The sequence below is a fragment of the Mobula birostris genome, chromosome 31 (genome assembly GCF_030028105.1).
Source record: "Mobula birostris isolate sMobBir1 chromosome 31, sMobBir1.hap1, whole genome shotgun sequence".
NCBI classification, from domain to species: Eukaryota; Metazoa; Chordata; class Chondrichthyes; order Myliobatiformes; family Myliobatidae; genus Mobula; species Mobula birostris.
The window spans coordinates 5,954,566-5,982,382 of NC_092400.1; the positions used below are offsets into that span (position 1 = coordinate 5,954,566).

General features: G+C 40.4%; 1 protein-coding gene across 2 annotated transcripts in view; it reads left to right on the forward strand.

The window, feature by feature from the left end:
- The window catches only part of susd2 (sushi domain containing 2), a 99,058-nt gene that overhangs the window by 5,877 nt on the left and 65,364 nt on the right, over positions 1–27,817 (forward strand). The window contains exons 2-4 of one of the 2 annotated variants that reach the window (XM_072247502.1): positions 179–412; positions 13,835–14,039; positions 14,758–14,906. In XM_072247502.1, coding sequence (XP_072103603.1) covers positions 331–412; positions 13,835–14,039; positions 14,758–14,906 — 436 coding nt within the window. In that variant the 5' untranslated portion in view covers positions 179–330. Of the gene's footprint in view, positions 1–178; positions 413–13,834; positions 14,040–14,757; positions 14,907–26,660; positions 26,724–27,817 lie in introns of those variants that run through there. The other variant, XM_072247503.1, reaches the window with a different exon arrangement.

The window sequence follows — 27,817 nt, forward strand, 5'->3', positions numbered from 1 at the left end:
ATTAGACAACGTTAAGCACGTCAATCTGTAATTAATTCAGTACTCCCAAGGTGAGGAAAGAGGCAGTAATACAATTTGTACAGCATCAGCAGGCACTGACCTTTGAAACAAAATTAAAGTTCAATAAATGATCTTTCAAGTTTCATTGTTCACTTACTTGGTTATCTTTAAACCTCAGGCATTCCAAGCAGTGGATGGTTCCGTTTCCTCTCCCAGAGAAATCAGAGCGAGCGTTCTCTCCCATCTGATCTTTGCAAAACTTTCTGAAGATAATAACGGATTCAATCTCCTGTTCATTTTGTGAAACTTCAAAAGAGGCAACAATCCAGCATGATTAAAGGCAAAAGGCAGAAAGCACAGCTCTTTTGTTTATTCGTTTCAGGACTTATTTCCTACTTTACAGTTCAAACAGGTACGTTGAAATAAGTAATTGAAAATACCTTTGCTATTAATCCAGTGGCATTTTTTGATGCTTTTATTTAAAAATATTTCTTTTAGTTTTTTTGGCATTTATTTATTCATTCAGTACTTTATATTACGTTACGTGTTCGCCCATCGTCATCGGTGAAGTCCTCGACATGGTGTCGAGACTAGCGCGTGATTTGGATTTAAGTGAGGGAGAGTTGCGCAGCGTCAGCTTCACTCTCTCTTCCCAATTCCCATCTGGCTCCAGTGGTAAGACAGAGTCGAGATGGCTGGAGATGGGACTAGGCGCGGTGGATGACCAGGACATCTTCTGTGTCTTGTCCTGCTCTACACGTTCCACGACGTTTGCAGAGATCACCTTCTTGACCGTTGGACCTTCCATAGGTCTCGTCCGCTCAGTCCGCCGGAGTCTGTCTTCACATGCTGGGATAGACAACTTCCTATCTCACCGAAGGCTTGAGACCCGTCGGCTACCCTCGCCTGGTTTAGCCGGCTTGTCGAAGCCGTTGCCCGGGATGTGGCCGCTGTCGCATGCAAACAGCTACGGGGAGCCACAGGTGAGAGCTGAGTTCCAGGTGGGGACCAAAGCTGGACTAACCGCCTTGAAAAGGACGTGAAATGTTACCCCACCAGAGGTGCTACCCCTCCCTGACACCCCATACACCCCAGTACTTTATATTATTGGTTAATTAGAATATAATTTGAAGTGTGCCATTAATAGGTTTGCAATTTATGGAGCAAGATGTCCAACACAATCAATTTAGATTATGAGAACTCTCAGTCCTCGTTTATTGTCATTCAGAAATGCATGCATGCATTGAGAAATGTTACAATGTTCCTCCAGAGTGATATCACAGAAAAACAGGACAAATCAAAGACTAACACTGACAGAACCACATAATTATAACATTTAGTTACAGTGCAAAGCAATACCATAATTTGATGAAGAGCAGACCATGGGCACGGTTAAAAAATGTCTCCATTTTACAGGGATTTCAAAACATTTTGAGCTAGGTCTATGTCCTCCCCTATGTTTTGGATGGGATGACATGGCAAAGAATGATTTCTGCCCCTGAACAGTGATTTAAAGCCTCCTGCACAATTTCCAGAGCTATTTTTTCATGCTTAAGTTTATTTCATGTAGAACTCTGAAAGTTGTATCAACTGCTATGGCAAAGGCTGTGGGTAGATACTTTAATTTTTCTTTCCTTTTATTGCATAGGTAGAGCAGTGGGGATGCCTGGTGGGAGGTAGGAAGGGCAGGAAGGCCTCAGGTGAACCTGATGACTGTACCTGCAAGGTGCATCTAGCTGCTGCTCCTTTAGGACTACGTTAAGGAATTGGAGTTGCAGCAGGAGGAACTCTGGATCACCTGGGAGGCTGAGGGGCTCATCAGCAGGCAATACAGGGAGGTAGTTACACCCCATGTGCAGGTCACAGGTGACAGTCGGGAAGGGAAAAGAAAATAGATAGCCAGTGCAGAGCATCCCTGTGGCTGTACCCCTCAATAATAGGTTGGTGAGGGGTGACCGAGTAGGGAAACGCCGCTGTGGTCAGGTCTTTGACAGTAGTCTGGCTCTGTAGCTCCGAAGGAAAGGGGTGAAAAGAGATAGTGGTAGGGGATTCAATGGTTAGGGGAACAGGCAGGAGGTACTGTGGACAAGAACAAGCTTCCTGGATGGTACGTAGCCTCCCGAGTGCCAGGGTCAGGGACATCTCGGGTTGAGCCCGCGGGATTATTAAGTGAGAGGGTGAGCAGCCAGTGGTCGTGATTCACCAAGGACGTGGGTAGGAAGGGTCATGTGGTGCAGCAAAGTGAGTTCAGCCAGTTAGGTGCTAAGTTAAAGGAAAGGAATGCCAGGATTGTGATCTCAGCATTACTACCCATGCCACATGCTCGTGAGGCCAGAAATAGGAAGATAATGCAGTTTAACTCACGGCTAATGAGATTGTACAGGAGGGAGGGTTTTAGATTTTTGGACCATTGAGCTCTCTTCCAGGGAAGGTGGGACCTGTAGACCTGTACAGGAGAGAGGGTTTGCACCTGAATTTGAGTTGGGGGGGGGGGCGGTGGCAGAGAGGAGGGAAACTAATATCCTAGCAGGAAGGGTATGGGAACCAAAGTGCCAGAACAGATAGTAAAGTGGTTGTGGGGAAAGGTGTTAAGCCCACATAAAAAAAAATCAAGAATAGGTTGAGCATAGTGGGACTAATGTTCTGAGTACTGTTCTATGCATCAGCATATGGAATTATCACATTGTATCCATTAGCGAGACTTGGTTGCAGAAAGAGCAGGACTAGCAGCTCAATATTCCAGGGTTCCGTTGTTTTGGATGTGATAGAGCGGGAGGTATGGGATTACTAGTCAAGGAAAATGTTGTGGCAGTGCTCAGACAGGATAGACTGTGGAGCTCGTCTACCGACACAATATGGGTGGAATTAAGGGATAAGAAAGGGGAGACCAAATTAATGGGATTATATTATAGACTATCCAACAATCCATGGGATTTAGAGGAACAAATTTGTGGAGAGATCATAGACTGTTGCAAGAAACAGAATTTTGTGATAATAGGTGATTGTAACTTTCCACATATTGACTGTGACTCCCATACTGTAAAAGGGCTTGATGGGATAGAGTTTGTCCAATGTTTCAGGGAGGTTACCTTAATCAGTACATACAGCTCCTGACAAGAGAGAGTGCCATGCTACGCAATGGACCAGGTACAGATTACAGAAGAAGAGGGGTTTGCTGTCTTGAAACAAGTTAGAGTGGATAAACCCCTAAGGTCTGACAAGGTGTTCACATGGACTCTGTGGGGGGATTAGCAGAGATACTTAAAATGTCTGTAGGCACAGGTGAGGTGCCAGAGGATTGGAGGATAGCCAATGTTAAAAGGATCTAGTGCTTCCCTGGCATATATAACAAATAAACTCTTCTCGGGCTTCCAGCCGGGTACAAATATCGATTTTAATCAATGCTTCAATGACAAGTCCTGCCAGCTTCATCAGGGCTGGTGCCTCAGTTAAAATCGATACCCGTACCTGGCTGGAAGCCCCAGGAGAGTTTATTTGACAGCTAATGTTGTTCCATTGTTGAAGAAATGCTCTAAGAATAGAACAGGAAATTATAGGCTGGTGAGCCTGACACCAGTAGTGGGAAAGTTATTGGAATGCATTCTAAGGGACCATATATATGAGTATTGGATAGACATGGTCTGATTACGGATAGTCAGCATGGCTTTGTGTGTGGCAGGTTATGTCTAACCAATCTTATAGAGTTTTTCGAAGAAGTTAAGGCAGTGGATGTTGTCTATATGGACTTTAGCAAGACCTTTGACAAGGTGCCACACGGGAGGTTGGTCAGAAAGTTTCAGACGCTCGCTGGTAAATTGGATTAGACATTGGGTTTGCAGAAGAAACCAGAGAGTGGTAGTGGATGATTGCGTTTCTGACTGGAGGCCTGTGACTGCAGGGATTGATGCTAGGCCCATTGTTGTTTGTCATCTATATCAGTGATCTGGGTGATAATATGGTAAACCGGATCAGCAAATTGAAGGTGTGGTGGACAGAGATGAAGATTATCAAAGTTTGCAATGGGATCTGGAGCAGCCAGAAAAAAGGGCTGAAAAATGGCAAATGGAATTTAATGCAGACAAGTGTCAGGTGCTGCCAGGGTACATGATAAATGATAGGGCTCTCAGGAATGTGGTAGAACAGAAGGATCTGGGAATACAAATCCATTATCCTGTTTCTTTTTCTACAGTTGCTGCCTCTCTTGCTGCGTTATTACAATATTTTTTTGTTTTTATTTCAGATTTCCAGCATCTGCAGTTTTTATTTGGATCTTAAAATACCATTCTTCCTTTCAGGAGCCTAACAGAAATTCTGCTCCGTATGACAGGAATAGCTTCAGATGCTTTGTTCGCATGCTCAGCTGAGGAGCCAATTTTGTGAAACTGCCATCTGAGGGATTATGACTGAGCACGTCAAAGTCAGAATCCCGCGTAAACAGAATTAGTGGTGTGAGTAAGGTAGTCAGAGGTACTTCCTCTGTAGTCTCCCTCACTCAACAGCAGCAAAGCAAATTCTCTCAATGCTCTTTGTGAGAGCTTGCTGGATGTATATTGACAGCGGTATTTACTACCATCTTTACATTTTCGCCACTTCATTGTCTAAGAGGCTTTCTGGGATATCCTTAGCCCATATAAGGTGCTAAACGAATGGAAATGATTAGTTCTGTTTGAATAAACACATAAATCCACATACACAGACACACAGGTCTCTCACACACACAGTGTTTCAGTGTTCACTGAGTCTGTGTTGCTTGAATCGTTCAATCTGGGCATAATGATAACATCACATGATATCAGGTCAAACGTAGCCGTGAAGACCAGAAATATTTTTAACTGTGATAGCAATGATTAATTATACTGGCGTGTTCATTCTGTTATTGCCCAACAATAAGGGAGAGGAATAAAGAGAGTTGCTTAGACTGGAACTGCACAATACAGGAAAATAATTCAATTTATGAAACGGGCATTCCTGTACTTTCCCCCACCCCCCCCAGTGTACTTATTTATTCATTATTACTGTTGTCAAAAGGTCAACAGGTGTAAAGCTAGTGGAAGGAAAAGCAGATGAACCCTTGAATTCTTGACTAGTACGTCGGGCAACAACATTCCCGCCACAATTATTTTCAATACGCAGCTCTCTATTTTACTTGCTGTAGTCTTACAACTGCGTGTCTAACTCCAGCTAAAAGCGTACAGATGGTAAAATCATAGTGGGCTGTAGCTCAAGTAACAATGAGACTAAGTACAGGAAGGAGATAGAGAGCTTAGTCTTATGGTGTACCTTTCCCTCAGCAAAAGAGTTAGTCATTGACTTCAGGAAGGCAGGCCATTCACATGGTTCTGTTTACAACGGTGGTGCTGGAGGTTGAGAGGGCAGAGGGCAGAGGGCTTCAAGATCCCAGCATATCACTAACGGCCTGTCCGAATCGAACTTCATATATGACACAACCACAAAAACTCACCAATGCCTCTATCTTTCTCAGCAGGCTGAAGGAATTTGGCATGTTCTCTTTGATCAATTTTTAGTGATGCATCCTATCCAAATGCTTGGTATGGCAACTACTCTGCCTTTGACTGCAAGAAGAGTGGTGGACTGAGCTCAGCATCAAGTCTGCTCCACCATTCATTATGGCTCATTTATTATCCCTCTCAACCCCATTCTCCTGCCTTCTCCCCGTAACCTTTGGCATCCTGACTATCATTCTCAGCTTTAAATATATCCAGTGACTTGACCTTTACAGCCATCCATGACAATGAATTCCACAGATTTATTACCCTTTAGCTAAAGATATTTCTCCTCATCTCTGTTCTAAATGGATGTCCCTCTATTGTTAGGCTTTGGCCTCTGGTCCAGACCACCTACTATAGGAAACATCCTCCCCACATCCACTTTATCTATGCCTTTTAATATTCAATAGGTTTCATTGAGATCCCCTTTATTCTTGTAAACTCCAGTGAAAATAGGCCCAGACCCATCAAAAGGCCCTCATTTCATTCTTGGAATCATTTTTGTGAACTTTCTCTGGACCCTTTCCAATGCCAGCATATTTTTTCTAGATAAAGGGCCAAAACAGGCTGGTGCATGTTTCAGACAGTCAGAATACTGACTGGTATGCAAATATTGCTACACCTCTCCCACATTGCCCTCCACCACCCCCACCTCACCCTACTCCAACAATCGAAGAATACTTATATCTATAGAATGCCTACCAGGGTTAACTCAAGCTCATAATAATTTGAGAAAGCAAACTTTTCACAAGTGTGTTCAAAATTCCAGCAAATTTTCTTCAAGTACATTGTTCATTCTGACAGCGAGACTGAAGTCTACAGGATTAGTACTCATCATAGAATGATAGAATTGTTACGGCTCTGAAGGGGGCATTCGGCCCGTTACACTTGTACTGGCCCTTTACCAGAACAACTCACCAGTTTCACTGCTTGTCACCTTTTTTTCAGCTGAGGGCACATTCCTTCACCATATATGTTAAAAGTAAAAGAATTGCGGTGTATTCCAGATGATAGCCCCACACTGTGAAAAAAGAATTCTCCTCATGCTTTCTAGTTCTCTTTCCCTTAATTTTATGCCTATGGTCTCTATTCCAGGACCTTCTCCCCACTAAAGAAACACCCTCCCGTTATCAGAATCTATCCAGATCCCCATTATTGTATGTTTTTCTATAAACTCTCTCCGCAACATTCTCTCTCTTAAACAAGACAGATCTAGACTCCCTATTCTATAATTTTAACTGACGTTCATAATTCCAGGAACTTTTCTCATTCAGATCTTCTCCAATGCCTTCTTGTAATGAAGTGAGCAGATTTGCAAACCGTACTCCAACATGGGGCAATTATCTGCAGGACTAGTGCACCAGAGGTAGAACCTAATTTTCAATTAATGCCCGTTGCACCGCTGGCGTTTAGGGCAGCCATGAAGACCCTCCATCTTTGATGTGTCCTGAACTTCCTTCATCATGTTGATAGCTTTTCTCTTGGTTTTCACTACTGTTAGTCATGCAGACCTTGGGTAGAGTCTCAGGAATACCATCACTCTCAGAGGTTCAGTGACTCTTCAATTCTGTTCCCTTAATAATTTTGTTTTACCAGTCAGGGTTGCTAGCCCTGAGTTGAACCCCCGAACTTGGAGGAGTGGTGGATCTCTCTTAGTCTGGCCTCTACCCTTTGACCTGTTTAGCATGGGTGACCCTACCAAAGCACAAGGCCCTGACTCCAGCCAACATCGCTCTCCAGGTCATTGAGGCACGCAAGCTTCCAAACCACGACAAGGTTGTGGTTCTCTTGGAGGAGAGGTAGAAAGGGTTTATGTTTATTGGAGCAAAATGTTATTGTTACCTCTGGATCATAGATTATCTTATTGTGGTTTAAATCGTGATAAGAAATCTTTGATAACGTAAACATCCATTTAGTTAGCAAGTGGGAGAGTCAATAGCTCATTATGCCAAAGGTGAGGTATCTTCTACTCTCAAGCAGTTATCAATGTCTACCATTAACCTGCCGGATTACTCTTTGACATTTTCCAGGCAGATGAGTATGGAAAAGAATACTCAATGGTCTTGATAGCAATGTGTGAGAAACTTGCTCACTATGTAAAAACAGTGCTTAGATTTCTCAAGTAACTAAGTGGCTGTAAAGAGCTTTGAGATGAGCCTTGGTTGTGCAAGGCACAAGATAAATGCAACCCTTAACACTTTCGTTTTTTTTAAACCATATCATACTTGAATGTTTGCCAAGGCAATTTTACAGAAGAATTTGGATGAGAAAAACTATTTGCCCATCCCCGAGCAAAAATCTATAATCCTCCCAATACGACACCACACTGCACCCTAAACCACTCTGTATTATCATTGTTCCGATTCCTACATGAAAACCCATTCCAACCATTGAGAGGAAACCCTTGCAGGTATTGCTTCCACTTGTCTGAAATTGTATCTTTAATCCCACTGTTTCTGAAACTGCTCTATACGTCATTGAGGTTAAAAGTTCTTAATGCATTAAAACAAGTGGCATAAAGTCCATAAGACCATAAGACATAGGAGCAGGATAAGGCCATTTGGCCCTTCGAGTCAGCTCTGCCATTCTATCATGGCTGATTTATTATCGCACTTCGACCCCATTCTCCTCCTCCTTCCTAGAACTGCCCAGATTAATCAAGAACCTATCATCCTCTGCCTTAAATATACCCCATTAACTGGCTTGCACAGCTGTCTGTGGCAATGAATTTCATAGATTCAATACCCTCTGGCTAAAGAAATTTTCCCTCACCTTTCTTCTAAATGGAAGTCCCTCAATTCTGAGGCCGTGCCCTCTGGTTGTAGACTCCCCATTATAGGAAACATCCTCTCCACAACCATTCCATCTAGACCTTTCAATATTCTATTTATTTCAATGATATCCCCCATTTTTCTTCTAAACCCCAAAGAGTACAGGCCCAGAGCCATCAAATAGGCCTCATACATTAACTCTTTCATTCCACCCAGCATTCTTGTGAACCTCTTCTGGACCCTCTCCATCACGCCTTCACCAAGATAAAATGTAAGAAAGAATAAAACAAACGTTTAGTTCAGTGTTAGATCTCCTGCTGAATTTCAGGCCATTTGTATGTCATATCTCACTAGGGCTCAACTGGGTATTGGTTGAAAGTATATACTCACCTCAGAGGAGAGGGTGATTGGGAAAAAGTATAGGGGGTAGGTTTTTTACACAGAATGGTGGGTGCATGGAACACCATGCCATGGGTGGAGGTAGAGGCAGATAATTTAGGGACATTTATGACACTCTTAGGTGCATGAATGGCAGTGAAATGGATGGCTATGTAGGAAGAGGGAAGGGTTAGATTGATCTTGGTTTTGGTAAATAATTGGCACAACACCGTGGGGTCTGTACTGTGCTGTGGTGATCTATGTACTATGGCCCATCTGTTTTGGTGTGATATGGGACCTGTGTATTGAGCTGGTTGGAATTTTGAGTATTAAAGACAGCTTAATATTCCACAAAACTACAACTTTCATGTCATAAGTCAGTGATGGTAAATCTTAACACAATCTGAGTTTCATAATCAGAGCAGTTGGGTCAAAGGAAAATGGAATCAGAAGGAGAATAAATCTTATTCTGATTCAATTTTCCTTTGATCCAAGTGCTCAGATTATGTTATAAGGCAGTGCTGTTGATGGTGTGTAAATGAAGCTTATGATTCACAAAATATAATATTTAAACAATTATCTATGTGTTTTTTTCCAAGAGCAATTGTAGGTAACTGTTAACTTGCAAAGGTGTGCCTTCACATTAACAAATGTCATAGTGTTTACTTCAGGCAGTTGAAGCAAGGAGATATAAAATTTCTGTCACTTAATTTTCCAGAAATCATTATTACTGCTACTCTTGGGCCATGATCTATCTTTTAATATATTAGACTATAACAGTATTTTATAATCAATTAGACTGTAACTTCAAATCTATGTGGTTACCTGATCAAGGCTGGTTACTTTCCCACATGGGGTGATTATCAGTTTAGTTAGAAATTAAGTGTGGAAGAAAGGGTGGGTAACAAAACTGAATGATAGCCTGAATTTCTTTCATACTTTATTTCAACTTCCTTCATTTTCTTTTTGCCTTAATCTTTCTTTTTCATCAGATGCCACGACTTGGTTGCTTGTCACTCTTAGTGTTTGGATAAAGAAGTCCACAAAACAGGGTTGACTGTACCCGTGACGCCTCCCTCCCTGAATCTCTTTGCGACTTTTACGCATGCTTCACGACCTGCTACACAATGCTGGCCACAAAAGCTACCCTGCTCCGAGGTGAACAGTCACTGTAATAGCAGCAGATGTGAAATGGACTCTGCAGGGACCCCCCCCCCCCCCCCCCAGTAAGATGGCTGGACCAGACCGAGTACTCAGGGAATGTGTACCCAAGTCAGACGGACATCTTCAACACATCACTCATTCAAGCTGTTGTCTCCACCTGCTTCAAATCAGCCACCATCATGCCTGTACCAAACACCTCTACACATTCAGAACTCTATTGCTGCCACCCGCTGGCAGTGATGTCAATCATCATGAAGTGCTTTGAACCTCTGGTAATGTCACATATCAATAACTCCATTCCTGCAACACTGGACACTCACCAATACGCTTACCGACAGAGTCACTTTACTACAGATGCTACAGCATCTGTCATGAACCTGGCCCTGACACACCTGGGAAGCAAGTGCATTATGTCAGAATGCTGTTCCTGGATTTCAGTTCAGCATTCAACACTATTATCCCACACACCTCAGTGAACAAACTCCTACTGCTCTGTCTAAATACACCCCTGTTGAACTTCCTAACCAACAGGCCTTAGGTAGTCAGGATACACAACCGCTCCATCATCCCCATCGTCCTCAACACGGGTGTTTGCTGAACCCATTGTTGTACACCCCGTTTGCACGTGACTGCATGGCCAAATACATGAGTAATCACATTGTCAAGTTTGCTGATGACAGGACAGCGGTGGGGCTCATCACCAACGATGATGAGCCGGCTTACAGAGGAGAGGTGGAATCAAGTCCAGATGCCAGGCAAATAACCTCTTCCTCAATGTTGGCAAGACAAAAGGGATAGTTATTGACTTAAAGAGAACGCATACCACTCACAGCCCCCTTTACGTCGGCATCACAGCAATGGAAACTCTGAGCAGTTTCAATCTTCTGGAGTGCACATCCCATACTCCCTCTTACGGTCCAGAACATATTCCACATAATCTGGGAAGCCCACCAACGCCTCTACTTTCTGAGCGGGCTGAAGAGAGGTGGACTATGCCCAACTATACTCATGTCAGTGCAGTAGAGAGCATCCTAACAAGCAGCAGGGTATGGAAACTGTACTGCTGTGGACAGGAAGGCAATATAATGGGTAGTCAAAACTGCTAAACACCTCACCGATGCCATCAAGGACAAATGTGCTGTAAAAGAACTAGTAACATCGTGAAGAACCTAACGTACCCTGCTCATGGTCCGTTTGTCCCATTCCCAACAGGGAGGAGGCCATATAGCATCCATGCCAGGGCCACTAGACTCAAGAGCAGTTACTTTCCCCGAGCAGTCAGGCTATTCAATACTTCCACCCACTAACCCACCCTTCCACACCCCCATTCACCACTACTTTATCATTTCCTGTGAGTCACCTTGTATGCAAACACTCCTGTGGTTCGCATCACTTTATGGACTTTCAATACATCTCTGTATGTAAGCTATCTTATATATTTATCTTTTTTTCCTTTATTTTTGTGTTTTGTTTTGCCCTGTGTTAGATCCAGAGTAACAATTATTTCATTTTCCTTTGCAATGGTGTACTGGAAATGACAATAAATAATCTTGAATGATTTCCAATTAACTTCCTATTAATACGTTTAGCTAGAAGAATCAACGCTGAAAGATAAGAGCAGTTAGTCCACAACTTTGACGCAGCAGTTAGCTGGCCGCAGAAGCTCTATATCTTCACTCCCAGTTTCCTATTCTCTTTAGTAGTCCCTGATGCCTTTAGTTTCTGAGGAATGGATACATAAAACCATGGAGCGGTCCAGATCCCTGTTCATGCTGCCCTTTGTATCTACCTTCACTGATCCCATTCATCTGCATTTGGTCTACTGCCTTTTAGGCCTCGAAAGATAGTTTCTTTTTAATCTCCTTTCAACTGATTCTTATGATCTCATTTCCAAAACCCTAGCTATTTTATATGAAGTATACTTTTATTGGGTGCACTTAAATTTTAATTTGGCGCATATTTGTTTCTTCCTGTTATAAACCCTAGACTATAACAGGATATTTTTACCCCCCACCTTATAGACCACCCAATGTCCAAACATAGACAGGAGTGAGGTGTGAGCGGCAGTATGATCCACTGATGATCTGTATTGGGTATTGTGTCTACTGCTCTCACAAGCCATCTCCAATATTCATTTAGCTAAAAACGTCTATATTAATTTTATGTTTCCTGAGACTATTGGGTGTATGGGAATCCCCTACTACAGAAGTTGAGGTGAATATACTTGGCATGAATAATCACATTTCCGAAGATAAGATTGGGAGCTCTTATCCTGTCAGGAGAAAGCATGAGAGGGAATGGAATGGAAAGAATGATAGGCAATGTGAGGTATGGAGTAGTTGGAGAAGGATTGATTGGGGCATAGATCAGTCATTCAGTCACAGAGTCGTAGAGTGCTATAGCACTGAAATAGGCTCTTCAGCCCATCTAGTCTATGCTCTGTCTAATCTATTGACCCGGACCTGGACCATTTTCCTCCATAACCCTCCCATCCATGCAATTATCCAAATTTCTCTTAGATGTTGAAATGGAACCCTTATCTACCACTTCCAAATATAACTTTTATTGTTATTATTTTATTATTGCCAAACAGCATGTTCCTGTACCATGCATTTTGTGCATTGCTGATACCACAGTTATTTCTGCCTTGTCATGAACCTACAATTATTTAGATTTGGCTGAATGTCTGAGTTTGATGAAAATGAAAATGTTAGAGATGTCTATAAATGGAGCTTATGATTAACATAATGTAATATTTAAACTGTTGTTTGTATGTTTTTCTCAATATGGTTGTAGTTTCAGGTTAATTTATGAAGTAACTAGCAAGATCAACAGCTCATTATCTAAGTAAATATATGCTTTCATGTTTTTATTCAAGGTCAATGAACCTAGGAAGCCATAATTGTACAAAAATGTCATTGAGCCCAACTGATTATTATATCCAGTTCCTAACCATGGATTACTTTATAGTAGAATGAATTGTGCTATCAGATCTTCAGATCTGCATATTTTGTAACTGGACTGTGGAGCAACTATCAACTTAATTATAAATTAAGTGTGATATTGGTTGGCTGAAAGTATAGCTGCATTCTTTCATTTTAATCACCATTCATTTGTTAAACGTGTTCTCCATTTCTACTTTGTTCACCCTTTCCTTAAACGTCTACTTGGAATAGTTGGAAGACCTAGCTTGATATGGCGGCTCAGCACAAAGTGAGAAGAGTTGTTACCTCAGAACTCCGGAGATCTGAATTCAGTCATGAGCTTGATTGCTGTCTATGTGGAGTTTGTACTTCCTCCCTTTGACAATGTGGGTTCCCTCTCGCAACCCAAAGGTGTGCTGGTTGATTAATAGGTTACTGTAAATTGTCCTAAAGAGGTTGGAGAATCAGGTAGGAGTTTACAGCCATGTGAGAGAAAATAGATTGTAGGGACATACGTGGTGCATTGGGATTGATGAGAATGCCCCGAGAGTAGACATAGGCCATTAGGAATATGATATGAATAACGTATGATTTATTTTTCTCTAATCTCTAGTAAAAAAGCAAGTCAGTCTTTAACAATATTCCTTTCCTCACTCCTATCACTTTAACAAGAAATCCCTCTCTTCCTTATTGTACTATGATCGCTTTTTATTCATTTACCTTTTAATCTTCAATTAGAGGCAGATACATTAAGGACATTCAAGATTGCCATAAGGACGATAGAAAATGACCAGCATTATGAATGATGTAGCGAAAAAGAGCATTGTGCTAAATATGTAATTCTCTAGATAAAAGTTGCTATGTGAACTTTTTCTGCTGTTCTCATAGTTTTTTAGTCCAATGAGTGGGAGTTGCTCTACCAGAAGCAATATATTCATTTATTTGAAACTGATATGCTGGAGAATGCAGAATTGCTAGTTCTTGAATGTAGATGTGTAGCTGGAGGGTCTTCCACCATTCAAGCAGATTTTAGCTAGCAGCAGGTGGCCCATGAGCAAAATTAAGATCCTGTTTTGTTTTTAATTTCTAGATGCTCAGGATTCGTGTGCGAGCCATTGTGGAAGCAAACTGTCTCAGTGTTCTTGCCATGTGACCTGTGAACCATTGGGAACATGTTGTACAAATTACTGGAATTTCTGCCCACGGATATCTCCTCAGTCAGGAACCTTAATGGGAGGAGAAAACTTTGTCATCGTTAACAATACATTTCGGCCTGAACACCAGATAGTCTGCAGGTAAGTCTCTAATGTGGTCACTCGGGATCCTATTTGTACAAAGAACCAGCCCACCCAAGGATATTGGCCCCTATTGTTAATGGACTGCAAAACTACCAACTTGGACTGTGCTGCTGAGGCACTGACAATCCAGAGACAAAGAGATGGGCAATTTTAGTACACATAAATGAAGCAAAATTCTCATGCCATAATCATCAATGTATGCATATTTAAGCCAATTGGCTTAATTCTGCTCCTATGCCTTACAGTCTTATGGTCTTATAATTCTTGAGCCCTGTCGATTTGTCATAAAGCTCTCTGCGGCCCCTCTTGCTTTCCAGTGATGTGTTGACAAAGAGTTAACGCAGTACTTCAACTTTTTTCTATGGTTGTGTTGTCATTTCCCGCTTTGATATTTTATGCCTTGGTCAATAAAAGCAGGTATTCGCTGCGTTCCCATAACCACCTTATACGGCAACCTTCGGGGATCTGTTGTCAAGCACTCCCTGAGCTCTCAGTGTCCCTCTTGTATAACAACCATTGATGAATATTTTCTTGCCCCTCAAGTGTATTGCCATTTACTTTTTCTAGAATGAATTCCATTTGCCACTTTTGTGCCCATCTAACTACCCCACTATTTCCCTCCTGCAGACTAAGACTCCGTGATCTTATGACTTTCAAGTTAAGTCTCTCTACTGCATGTTCCATTTGGACCAAATATGAATCTACTCTCTTCTAGGTTCAAGAAATCCATTGTTACCAAGGGGTACATTGAGAACAACATGGCCTACTGCATTTCACCGTTGCTCTATGAAAATGGAAGGATACCTTTTGAGTTGTCAGTGGACAATGGAAAGAACTACTTTCACCAGGGGACCTGGGTGTCAGGTGAGCGAAATCGTTGTACTGAAGGTTGAGCTGCAAATGTCCTTTTTCAGTGGTAACTGATTAGAAAACTAGTGCAATAGTGGAAGGCTCAAGGTAATTATTTAGGAGCAAAGCTGGCAGAAGGTAGGCAATATATTTCACTTTTTGTGTATTAGTCAAGTCCAATACAGATGAAGTTGTTACTGAAGCTCAGAGACCACGTGAAGCTGTTGAAACCATTCACATGAGGCTTTCAAACAATTGCTCATGATCTAAATGTGAAGAGTTAGATAACAACTGTCAGAGTACCCTTCATTATTGGAAGAAGTCATAAAAGGTGAATCAGGGGATTGAGTTCAAGAGTTGCAAGGTAATGTTACAGCTCTATAAAACCCTGGTTGGACCACATCTGGAAATTGTGTTCAGGAAGGATATGGAAGCTTTAGAGAGGGTGCAGAGGAGATTTATTAAGATGATGCCTGGACCAGAGGGCATGTTTTATGAAGCAGTGTCTCAGAAAGGCGGCATCCATTATTAAGGACCTCCAGCACCCAGGACATGTCCTTTTCTCATTGTTACCATCAGGTAGGAGGTACAGAAGCCTGAAGACACACACGCAGTGATTCAGGAACGGCTTCTTCCCCTCTGCCATTCGATTCTTAAATGGACATTGAACCTGTGAACACTACCTCACTTTTTTAATATATATTATTTCTGTTTTTGCATGATTTTTAATCAACTCAATATACGTATACTGTAATTTATTTAATAATGTATTATGTCTATTATGTGTAGAAGTAATGCCTATTTTCTACATTATGTATTGCATTGAACTGCGGCTGCTAAGTTAACAAATTTCTCGACACATACCGGTGATAATACTGTACAAGGCATTGGTAAGGCCAAATTTGGAGTATTGTGTACAGTTCTAGTCACCGAATTATAGGAAAGATGTCAACAAAATAGAGAGAGTACAGAGAAGGTTTACTAGAATGTTACCTGGGTTTCAGCACCTAAGTTACAGAGAAGAGTTGAACAAGTTGGGTCTTTATTCTTTGGAGCGTAGAAGGTTGAGGGGGGATGATAGAGGTATTTAAAATTATGAGGGGGATAGATAGAGTTGACGTGGATAGGCTTTTTCCATTGAGAGTAGGGAAGATTCAAACAGGAGGACATGAGTTGAGAGATAGGGGGCAAAAGTTTAGGGGTAACACGAGGGGGATCTTCTTTACTCAGAGGGGTAGCTGTGTGGAACAAGCTTCCAGTAGAAGTGGTAGAGGCAGGTTTGATGTTGTTGTTTAAAGTAAATTTGGATAGGTATATGGACAGGAAAGGAATGGAGGGCTGAGTGCAGGTAGATGGGACTAGGTGAGAGTAAGCATTCGGCACGGACTAGAAGGGCCAAGATGGCCTGTTTCCGTGCTGTAATTGTTATATGCTTATATGGTTGTAATAAATCTGATTCTGAGAAAAGCTGAGTAAGCTAGAGAAGGAGGATCTTTGGAATGAAGGAGGAAGATAGGTGACTTGATAGCAATATGCAGTTTACTAAGAGGCAGAGTTAGAGTGGATAAACAGAGACTTTTTCCCAGGGCGGAAATGTCTAATAAGAGAGGGCATAATTTAAAGGTGATTGGAGGAAAGTATAGGGGGTTATGTCAGAGGTAGGTCTGTACTGTGCTGTAACCATAGAAACCATAACCATAGAAACTACAGCACAGAAACAGGCCTTTTGGCCCTTTTTGGCTGTGCCGAACCATTTTCTGCCTAGTCCCACTGACCTGCACACGGACCATATCCCCCCATACACCTCCCATCCATGTATCTGTCCAATTTATTCTTAAATGTTAAAAAAGAACCCACATTTACCACCTCGTCTGGCAGCTCATTCCATACTCCCACCACTCTCTGTGTGAAGAAGCCCCCCCTAATGTTCCCTTTAAACTTTTCCCCCCTCACCCTAAACCCATGTCCTCTGGTTTTTTTCTCCTCTTGCCTCAGTGGAAAAAGCCTGCTTGCATTCACTCTATCTATACCCATAATAATTTTATATACCTCTATCAAATCTCCCCTCATTCTTCTACGCTCCAGGGAATAAAGTCCTAACCTATTCAACCTTTCTCTGTAACTGAGTTTCTCAAGTCCTGGCAACATCCTTGTAAACCTTCTCTGCACTCTTTCAACCTTATTTATATCCTTCCTGTAATTTGGTGACCAAAACTGAACACAATACTCCAGATTCGGCCTCACCAATGCCTTATACAACCTCATCATAACATTCCAGCTCTTCTACTCAATACTTTGATTAATAAAGGCCAATGTACCAAAAGCTCTCTTTACGACCCTATCTACCTGTGATGCCACTTTTAGGGAATTTTGTATCTGTATTCCCAGATCCCTCTGTTCCACTGCACTCCTCAGTGCCTTACCATTAACCCTGTATGTTCTACGTTGGTTTGTCCTTCCAACGTGCAATACCTCACACTTGTCAGTATTAAACTCCATCTGCCATTTTTTAGCCCATTTTTCCAGCTGGTCCAAGTCCCTCTGCAGGCTCTGAAAACTTTCCTCACTGTCTACTACACCTCCAATCTTTGTATCATCAGCAAACTTGCTGATCCAATTTACCACATTATCATCCAGATCATTGATATAGATGACAAATAACAATGGACCCAGCACTGATCCCTGTGGCACAACACTAGTCACAGGCCTCCACTCAGAAAAGCAATTCTCTACCACCACTCTCTGGCTTCTTCCATCGAGCCAATGTCTAATCCAATTTACCACCTCTCCATGTATACCTAGCGACTGAATTTTCCTAACTAACCTCCCATGCGGGACCTTGTCAAAGGCCTTACTGAAGTCCATGTAGACAATATCCATTGCCTTCCCTTCATCCACTTTCCTGGTAACCTCCTCGAAAAACTCCAACAGATTGGTCAAACATGACCTACCACGCACAAAGCCATGTTGACTCTCCCTAATAAGTCCCAGTCTATCCAAATGCTTGTAGATTCTGTCTCTTAGTACTCCCTCCAATAACTTACCTACTACTGGCGTTAAATTTACTGGCCTATAATTTCCCGGATTACTTTTCGATCTTTTTTTAAACAACGGAACAACATGAGCCACTCTCCAATCCTCCGGCACCTCACCTGTAGACAGCGACATTTTAAATATTTCAGCCAGGGCCCCTGCAATTTCAACACTAGTCTCCTTCAAGGTCCGAGGGAACACTCTGTCAGGTCCTGGGGATTTATCCACTTTAATTTTCCTCAAGACAGCAAGGACCTCCTCCTTTTCAATTTGTACAGTTTCCATGATCTCACTACTTGTTTCCCTTAATTCCATAGAACGTTTAGATAAGTACATGAATGTGAGGAAGGTGGAGGGATATGGACATTGTGTAGGTAGGAGGGATTAGTTTTTGGGCGTTTTTGGTTTACTTTTTAGCAGGTTTGGCATAACATTGTGGGCTGAAGGGCCTGTTCCTGTACTGTACTCTATGTTCTATGTAAGAGGGCATGTCCTGGGTGGTGGGGGTCCTTAATGATGACATTAAGTTGAGATCGATGCCACTGTGAAGCCTTTCCAGGCGCTTTGGGCTTGGTCTTGGTACTCTTTCTTTTCAAATCCTTTTATTGCATTATAATCAGTTAAATGAACATATCAGTAATATCAATACCAAGAGAACAGGATTAATAGCAATCATATAAGTTCCAAATATCGTATCCAGGCAAGTCCACCCGATCTCTTGATAATTGAAACAGGGAAAAAGTTCAAAAGATTTGTTCAAGAAAAAAAAAACAAAAATCCCCTAAACTAAACAGAAAACAAAACAAAACAAAAAAACTGGGCTGCCATAATTTGTCAATTATAATTATTCTGTCCTTGACTCCATTCCTCCTTCAATAAACAATTAAGTATTAGGAAAAAGAATTTAAAAAAATCAACGTAAGTCATATGTATTGAAATATTGAATAAAAGACTCCCAAGTTTCCTTGAACTTAATTGAGGAATTAACTGTGCCACTCCTAAGTTTTTCTAGGTTTAAACAAGCTATAGTTTGAGAAAACCATTGAAGTGTAGTAGGGGGATCAAAATCTTTCCATTTAAATAAAATGGATCTTCTGGCCATCAGTGTAACAAATACTGTCAAACAGCAGGCTGAAGATGATAAATAACTAGAATCAATCATTGGTAATCCAAAAATTCTAGTAATAGGATGGAGTTGCAAATCAATATATAAAACTGCTGAAACAATATCAAAGATGTCTTTCCAATATTTCTTCAAAAGAGGGCAGGACCAAAATATATGGGTTAAAGAAGCAACTTCAGAGTTACATCTGTCACACAGAGGGTTTATATGGGAATAAAAACAGGCTAGATTGTCTTTTGACATATATGTTCTATGAACCACTTTAAATTGTATTAAAGTATGTCTAGCACACATTAACTAATTTAAGAATCTTTTCCCATTCTTCTTTGGATATACTTACTTGAAGTTCTCATTCCCATTCGTTCTTTATTTTATCAGATACACCTGAAGGGATTTTCATGATCAAGTCGTAGATATTACACTCTTTTGTAAGGGATTTAAACTTAAAATTTTTTCCGTAATTTCAGCTTGATGTGACATCGGAAAGGTAGGCAAAATAACATCAAAAAAAATTCTAATCTGTAGATATCTAAAAAAGTGCGATCTAGGCAAATTGTATTTATTAGATAACTGTTCTAAAGAGATAAAATAGTTATCCATAAATAGATCACAAAAACAGTTTATTCCTTTCATTTTCCAAAAAAGAAAGGCTTGATCAATTCTGGATGGTTGAAAAAAAAATTAAGTAAAATAGGGCTAGAAGGGGTAAATTTATTCAAATCAAAAAAGTTACAAAATTGGAACCTTATTCGTATTGTATATTTAATTATTGGGTTAGTAATTTGTTTGTTCGATTTAGTAAATGCAAAAGGGAGTGAAGCCCCTAAAATAGACGCCAATGAAAATCCTTGCACAGATTGACGTTCAAGATTCAACCACATTGGACTTTGGGTCCAAAAGGTTGAATTTCGGATATTAATTGCCCAATAGTAAAATCTAAAATTTGGCATCGCCAAACCACCATCCTTTTTGGATTTCTGTAAATATGTCTTACTCACCGTGGGATTTTTACTCTGCCATATATCTGAAGAAATTTTGGAATAATAATATCAAAAAAGGATTTAGGAATAAAAATTGGTACTACCTGAAATAAATAAAGAAACTTATATAGAACTATCATCTTAATAGCATTGATTTGGCCAACTAATGATAAGGACATCAGAGACTATTTAGTTAATAATTGTTTAATATGATCAATTAAAGGTAAGAAATTAGCCTTGAATAGGTCCTGATGTTTCTTAGTAATTTTAACCCCTAAATACATAAAGTATTCTGTAGCCAATCTAAATGGAAAACTGCTATAAATTAAAGTTTGCATATTTAATGGAAATAACTCACTATTATCAATATTTAATTTATAACCAGAAAAGCTACTAAATTGAGCAAGTAATGATGTTACTGAAGGAAGGGATTTCTCTGGATTAGAAATATATAATAACAAGTCATCTGCATATAGTGATACCTTATGTGTTTCATTGCCCCGAATAATGCCAAATATATTTGGTGAATCTCGAAAAGCAATTGCCAAGGGTTCTAAAGCAATGTCAAATAGTAAAGGGCTTAGAGGACAGCCCTGCCTAGTACCATGAAAAAGCCTAAAAAAGGGAGATCTCTGACTATTTGTAACTACAGAGGCCAAAGGTGTATGATATATCAATTTAATCCAGGATATAAACTTTGGACTAAAATTAAATTTCTCAGGTGTATTAAACAAATATTTCTATTCAATTCTGTCAAATACCTTCTCAGCATCCAATGAAATAATACATTCTGGAATTTTAGGCCAGGAAGTATATATAATATTCAATAATCTCCTAACATTAAAGTATGAGTAACGATTTTTTTATAAATCCTGTCCGATCTTCTGACACAATTTTGGGCAATACATTTTCCAATCTAATTGCCATTATCTTAGAAAGAATTTTAAAATCTACATTCAACAAAGATATTGGTCTGTATGAAACACATGCAGTAGGGTCTTTATCTTTTTTACGAATTAAGGAAATGGATGCTTCATAAAAGGATTGTGGTAGTTTACTTATCAATAAGGCATCTTTAACAGTTCTACTTAACCAAGGAGAGAGTAAATCGGAAAAACATTTAGAAATTTCTACTGTAAATCCATCCATACCAGGGGCTTTACCAGAGTTCATTAAAGAAATTGCTTTCTGTATTTCTTCCTCCGTAATCAGTAAACATTCATCAGGTGATAGTTCGGGGATATTCAATTTCCCTAAGAATTCATGCATTGTAGTGGTATCGTCAGGGAATTCTGACTGATATAAAGAGGTATAGAATTCTTGGAAGGATTTATTAATCTCATCATGGTCAACCGTAACATTGCCATCCTGTTTACAAACTTTAATAATCTGACACTTAACCAAAACAGCTTTCAATTGATTGGCCAATAATTTCCCCGATTTATCACCAGGTATATAAAATTGAGATTTAGTTTTAAGTAATTGGGTTTCAATGGGAGATGTTAATAACAAACTATGTTGCATCTGAAGTTTGACTGGTCTTGGTCATCTGCCCACCAGAAACACTGTTGCTGCTCAGGTCTTGATGCGTGAGACTGAAACATTTTGCTAGATTAAGTGTGGGTTGTAACTGATTGTTGCCATTGATAACCTTCAGTTTATTGTCATGTTCACTCTAGTTTTTTTCTCTCAGTGACATCAGCTCTCTCCCACTCTCCTGGCAAATATATGAACACAAAATAATCTGCAGATGCTGGGGTCAAAGCAACACTCACAACACGCTGGAGGAACTCAGCAGGTCGGGCAGCATCCGTGGAAAAGATCGGTCGACGTTTCGGGCCGGAACCCTTCGTCAGGACTGTAGAGGGAAGGGGCAGAGGCCCAATAAAGGTGGGGGGGAGCGAGGAGGGATCGGTCGACGTTTCGGGCCAGAGCCCCTCTTCAGGACTGTAGAGGGAAGGGGCAGAGGCCCTATAAAGAAGGTGAGGGGAGGGAGGAGGGAGGTTCTCCTTCCCACCCTCCACCCACCTTCTTTATAGGGCCTCTGCCCCTTCCCTCTACAGTCCTGATGAAGGGTTCTGGCCCGAAACGTCGACTGATCTTTTCCACGGATGCTGCCCGACCTGCTGAGTTCCTCCAGCGTGTTGTGAGTGTGGCAAATATATGAACTTTTCTCTTCTTCCTCGTTAGGACAAAGGGTTTTGCCCCTAAGTGTTACCTTTATTTCTCTTGCTACAGACGCAGCCAGACTTGTTGCCTTTCAATTTAGTTTTCCAGCACCTGCAGTTGTTTTTGCTTTGCAGAATCAGTCACAAATTATTTAATTTGGCATTTAACAAAGAAATGCATTAAACTCTCTGCTCTTGCTGTTGTTCCTCTTGTGTGAATACACATACATGTAAGAGAGATGACCTTGGTATGAGGAACCAAGCAAATCCCTGGAATTACCACAATCTGCAGTAATGGAGAATTTCTTCCCGCAAGGCTGAGCCAAAATGTTCAGAACCGAATGGTTCCTGAAACATTTGCAAGTATGTTGCAAGGAGCTTGTTATCTTTGACCAAAACTGAGTGGTCAGTTTAGTTGGGAAATGATTTCTCCTGAGACTTAAGCTGATTAGTTGATGACCATTGACATTTGAATGGGTGGATGAGCATTCCCCCCCCCACCCCCACAACTCACTCCTGCTACTGTACTGGACCTGAGTTGCCCATATGTTATGTCAAACCCTGTAACTGATTGATGGAGAATGCATGTGAGGAGTTAAGTGAGGGCTGGACGAATGCAAAGGGAATATCAGAAATTCCAAGGACTCCTTAGGATGAAGGTAGCCAAGGCCACAGGCCTTCCACTTTCCCTAACATTGCTCTTCCTTGGATTTACTTTTATTGAAAGGCACATGAAAAGTTTGTGCAATTTGTACAGGTTAAGTACAAGACCCGGAAATCTCTGCTTAACATCTTCAGGTAATTTGCTAATAAAGTTGGAACATTAAGACTGAAATTAGTTGGCTAATATAGATCTCAACAACAATATGAAGGCCAATAACAATTTGCCTGAGAACAACTGTGGACTGTAAGTTTAAAAAAATCATAATAAGAACACTCTATTTTTTATACACAAAAAATGCTGGTGAACGCAGCAGGCCAGGCAACATCTATAGGAAGAGGTACAGTTGACGTTTCGGGCCGAGACCCTTCGTCAGGCCCAAAATGTCGACTGTACCTCTTCCTATAGATGCTGCCTGGCCTGCTGCGTTCACCAGCATTTTTTGTGTGTGTTGCTTGAAATTCCAGCATCTGCAGATTTCCTCATGTTTGCGACTATTTATTATTATTAGGAATGACTTTAAGGTCATAATATAACAGTTATAAGCCTTTATGAGCTTTGCTCTCCCAGCTGATACACTCAATGAACTCTTGATTAGATTGTTGTGTTGTAATTTTTCCCAGTTATTACCACATGCTAAATTTAGAAGTGTATATATATATATAGCCGTACAAAAAAAAACTTGTTTTATATTTGAAGAAGTAATGGGTTAATAGAAGCAATCTTCCGGAAGACAAGGAATATTTTATCAAATTACCATACAACCATATGGACACCTTCCTCATAACTTAATGTCAGAAAATTAACATATGCCATATCTTTTATCCCTTGTGCTGTTTCTTGGCCTCCACGAGGTAGTAGGTATGTAGCCAGTATGCAACTACAAAGCCAATTAATTGTAAGTTCATTTAAGTTTTGACATCAACATGATCACTTGGGGAATAGGAGACCAACCAATTTAAGATTTGTACTTGCGACCGTGAAATCATTTCCCACTCAACAGACGCTGATAATAAAAACATTTAACTTTTTAATGAAATAGTCTTACTTGGTGCTTATCTCAGATTTGCACAAGTGCTCTCAAAACTGAGGGCAGTCATCATCTGCCTTCGTGATCCTGACACTAGTTAACATATTGACTATGTGTGAGTTTCCTTCGGTTACTGCAAAAACTTTTTATTACTGCAAAATTTTATTAGCAACTAAATTAATAAGGCTACAGAGGGGTGAAACCCAGTGTCAGCAAAGTTGTAATTGTCAGTAATTTTGATTCATCATATTTCACAATAGTAGCTATAATGAGGCAGGAAGTTAATTCTGAATGCTTTCTCACCCACAATGGGCATGGCAGAACGCAGGCAGAAAGCCAGAGATAGGGTTCGTTTCTCTGGCATACATCCCAAGAATTTCACTTTCCACTGAAGCTGGACAATATATAGCCGTATGGAAGGGCTCATTCTTCTTTCATACACTCCCAGTTCAGAGAAATGTCACCGGGAGGATTGCCTGGAAAAGCACGTTCATCAATAAACCATCCATGTAAATTGGTAGAGAAAAGACTGGGCACTGCCCTTTCCTGCAGTTGCTGACTAGGCCACAATCCAACTTAGAATGGCCCTACACGGTCAATATTCTGCTTGTTTAATACTCTATTGCCAAGAAATCTGTTATTCTTTTATCCAAAGAGCCCCTAACTAATGTTTTATCCATGAATTAACTGATAGTGCTGAAGACTACAATGGGATAAGCGTCCTTTATCTAAGATTAAACAGGATTGGGAAAACGAACTTAATTTGACTTTTATGATGGAGGATTGGTTAACTCTTCTTCAATTTGTGCTAGCCATTCATTGATTCAATTTAAAATTGTACATCGTTATCATTTGACAAAGGAGACTTTCTAAAATCTTTTCTAATGTTGATAGTCATTGTGATAGATGTAAAACTGAGATAGCTACACTGACACATATGTTTTGGTCTTGTTCTATATTGGAACAGTTCTGGAAGTTGGTTTTTTCAACAATTTCTAAAGCACTTAAAATTAATTTACAACCTAATAAATTAATTGTGCTTTTTGGAATAATTCCTCAAAATATTCATGGTATTTCTGTGTCTGACCAACATGTTATTGCATTTGTTACGTTGATAGCTAGGAGGGCCATTTTGTTGAAGTGGAAGGATACATCAGCTCCCACTTTGTCACAATGGTTCTCTCAAGTGATGCTATGTCTTAGTTTGGAGAAAATTAGAAGTCGAACCTTTGAACCTTTATTTGATTTTGAGAAAAGATGAGGCTCATTTGCTCGTTATTATCATTTGAGTTAATTGATATAATTTTTCCACGATCTAATTGTAAATTTTTTAGTATATTTTCTTTTCTTGCTGGCAGTTTGATGTTTATTTTTAGAAGCTTTCTGTATGACACATGACTCTGGGGTTGTACACCTAATGGGTTCTCTTTTTTCTCACTTTTCTGCTTAGTAGGTTTTTTTGTTATCACCAAATTTTTTTTTCCAATCTTTAAGATAATGTTTTTTTTTGAGGCATTGTAAATGTTGTTACTTCAATGTACTCATGTTATTTTTGTTGTATAATATAACAATAAAAAGATTTGAAAAGAAAGATAGTGCTGAAGACAAAGTCTTTAGACATGCACTCCATGTGATATTGGTCCAGGCACTGCTATGCACTAAGCAGATAATGGTTTCTAGTTGTGATTTGCAACTGGTATACTAATGATGGTGGTCCCTTGTCGGCTTTAATGCAACCAGTTGGGCGTTTTGTGTGCAACTTGTTGCTTTTAAGATATAATATCTTAATTCTACAAATTAAAATCTGTGTGATACTTTGTAGCAGCTTTCACAATTTCAAAGGCCTGGTCATCTGGTTGACTACCTTCAGCATCAGGCTCCTGAACCAATGTGGATAAATTCACTCACCTAAACTGTGGACTGATTCCTCAACCTGTGGACTCACTTTTAACAACTCTAACACTCACATTTTCAGTATTATTTATCTGTCTATCTATTTATCTATCTATCTATGTATCTATCTATCTATCTTCCTTGATCCCTGATGTAATTCGAGCCTAATCATAAAAAAATTTACAATGACCATTTAGCTTACCAACCAGGTTGTCTTTGGACTGAGGGAGGAAACTGGAGCATGCGGAGGAAACCCACGAGTTTATGGGGAGAACATACCAACACGTTACAGGAGGCAGCGGGAATTGAACTGGGGTCGCTGGTACTGTAAGCTGTTGTACTAACCACTGTGATATCGTGCTGCCCAATTTGCACATTCCAAACACAAGAAAATCTGCAGATGCTGGAAATCCAGAGCGACACACCCAAAATGCTGGAGAAACTCAGAAGATCAGGCTGCATCCATGGAAAAGAGTAAACAGTCGACGTTCTGGGCCGAGACCCTTCTTTAGGACTTCAGCGCGTTTGTTGTTCGTCAATCTTTGTGTGCAGTTTTTGATCAATTCTATTGTACTTCTCTGTTCTACTTTGAATGCCTGGAAGGAATGAACTTGAAAGTGGTACATAATGGTGACATGTATTTACTTTAATAATAAATTTACTTTCAACTTTGAAGTTCAAACTTCAGAAGTCAGTTTTGGCAGTTTAGACATTATTTAAAGCCCACAGTGAAGGAATAGTGCTAACATTAACAGTTGAAGTACCCATGTGTTGGGGTCCTCAGCAGTCACCTGATAGTCTACTATTGGAGGAATTAATATCGTGATGAAATACCATGTAAAATAGTTTGGGACCTTGTCCCAGGAGGCACAGACGTACATGACTCTATTTGCAGACGGTCTTCAGAAACACTGGTTTAGCTATGAAGGTATCAACAATGAGAGGTAATGGGACCTAGAGTCGAAATAGTTCAGACCCTATTGTGAACCCACAAATACATTAATAAGTTGCACAGAATGCAGTCTAGCTTTCATAACAACTGCCAGACTTGGTACTTCTAATGAAATGCTAAATCTACACTTATTTTATGACATGGGCCATCTCTCCTCTTCATTCTGATGTTGTTCTGCTCCAGAAGCCCTATTGGGTTGAATCATGTTGAACCTGACTCAAAGTGGACTCTGAACGGAGGGTGGGACTATGGCAGGAGTCAAAGGACTTTGAGTTAGTTTCAAATTTCACTGGGAATATAGGGTATATTTTAAACTAATTGGAAATTATTAAAGGAATAAATTCAATTAAAACACCATACAATGCTAACAAATAATTAAAAACCCTGACCTAAGGTAAAGAAATACAGGCACTTACTTGAATTTGGAAATCAAAATGGTGGCATCCGTTAGTCTCACGGGACCATGGATCTGCACCTGGAAAGTCTTGCTTCAGTTGTGCTGTTGCTGTGAGGCGATGCTGGAGTGTCCTCTCCAGGGCGTGAAATACATTGCTGATATTGGGAATTTGAACAAAAACCAGAAACGACTGGAAACTGTTGGCAGGACAGACAGTATAAATGGAGAAAAAAACAGAGCTTCCAGTTTGGGACCATTCGACTTACCTGCACTCACTTTTCTCGTCGGTCTTGTAGACAACTATTCTTTTCAGAGCATCAATACTTTGCTGCTGAGCTCTGTGATGGATGTACATCGGGGCAGGCAGTTGGATACACTGGGGTCTGATCTTCAGCTCTTCTTGAAGTATAGCTGATCATGAGATAAGATGAGCCTTGAACTACTGACCGTTGATGCTCCAATTCAGGCCAAGATTTCTTCAGTTAAAGAATAATATTCTTTAATAGGAGATATTAATTTCTAATATGAATTAATAATATCCTTTCACCAGATCCTCCAGAGAGTACTGAGGGACAGAGAGGCCTTGGCGTATGAAAGTGGCAGCACAGTTAGATCAGCTGGTTAAGAAGGGACACACAATACCTCCCTTCATTAATCAGGGCATGAAATATAAGAGCAGGGGAATATCA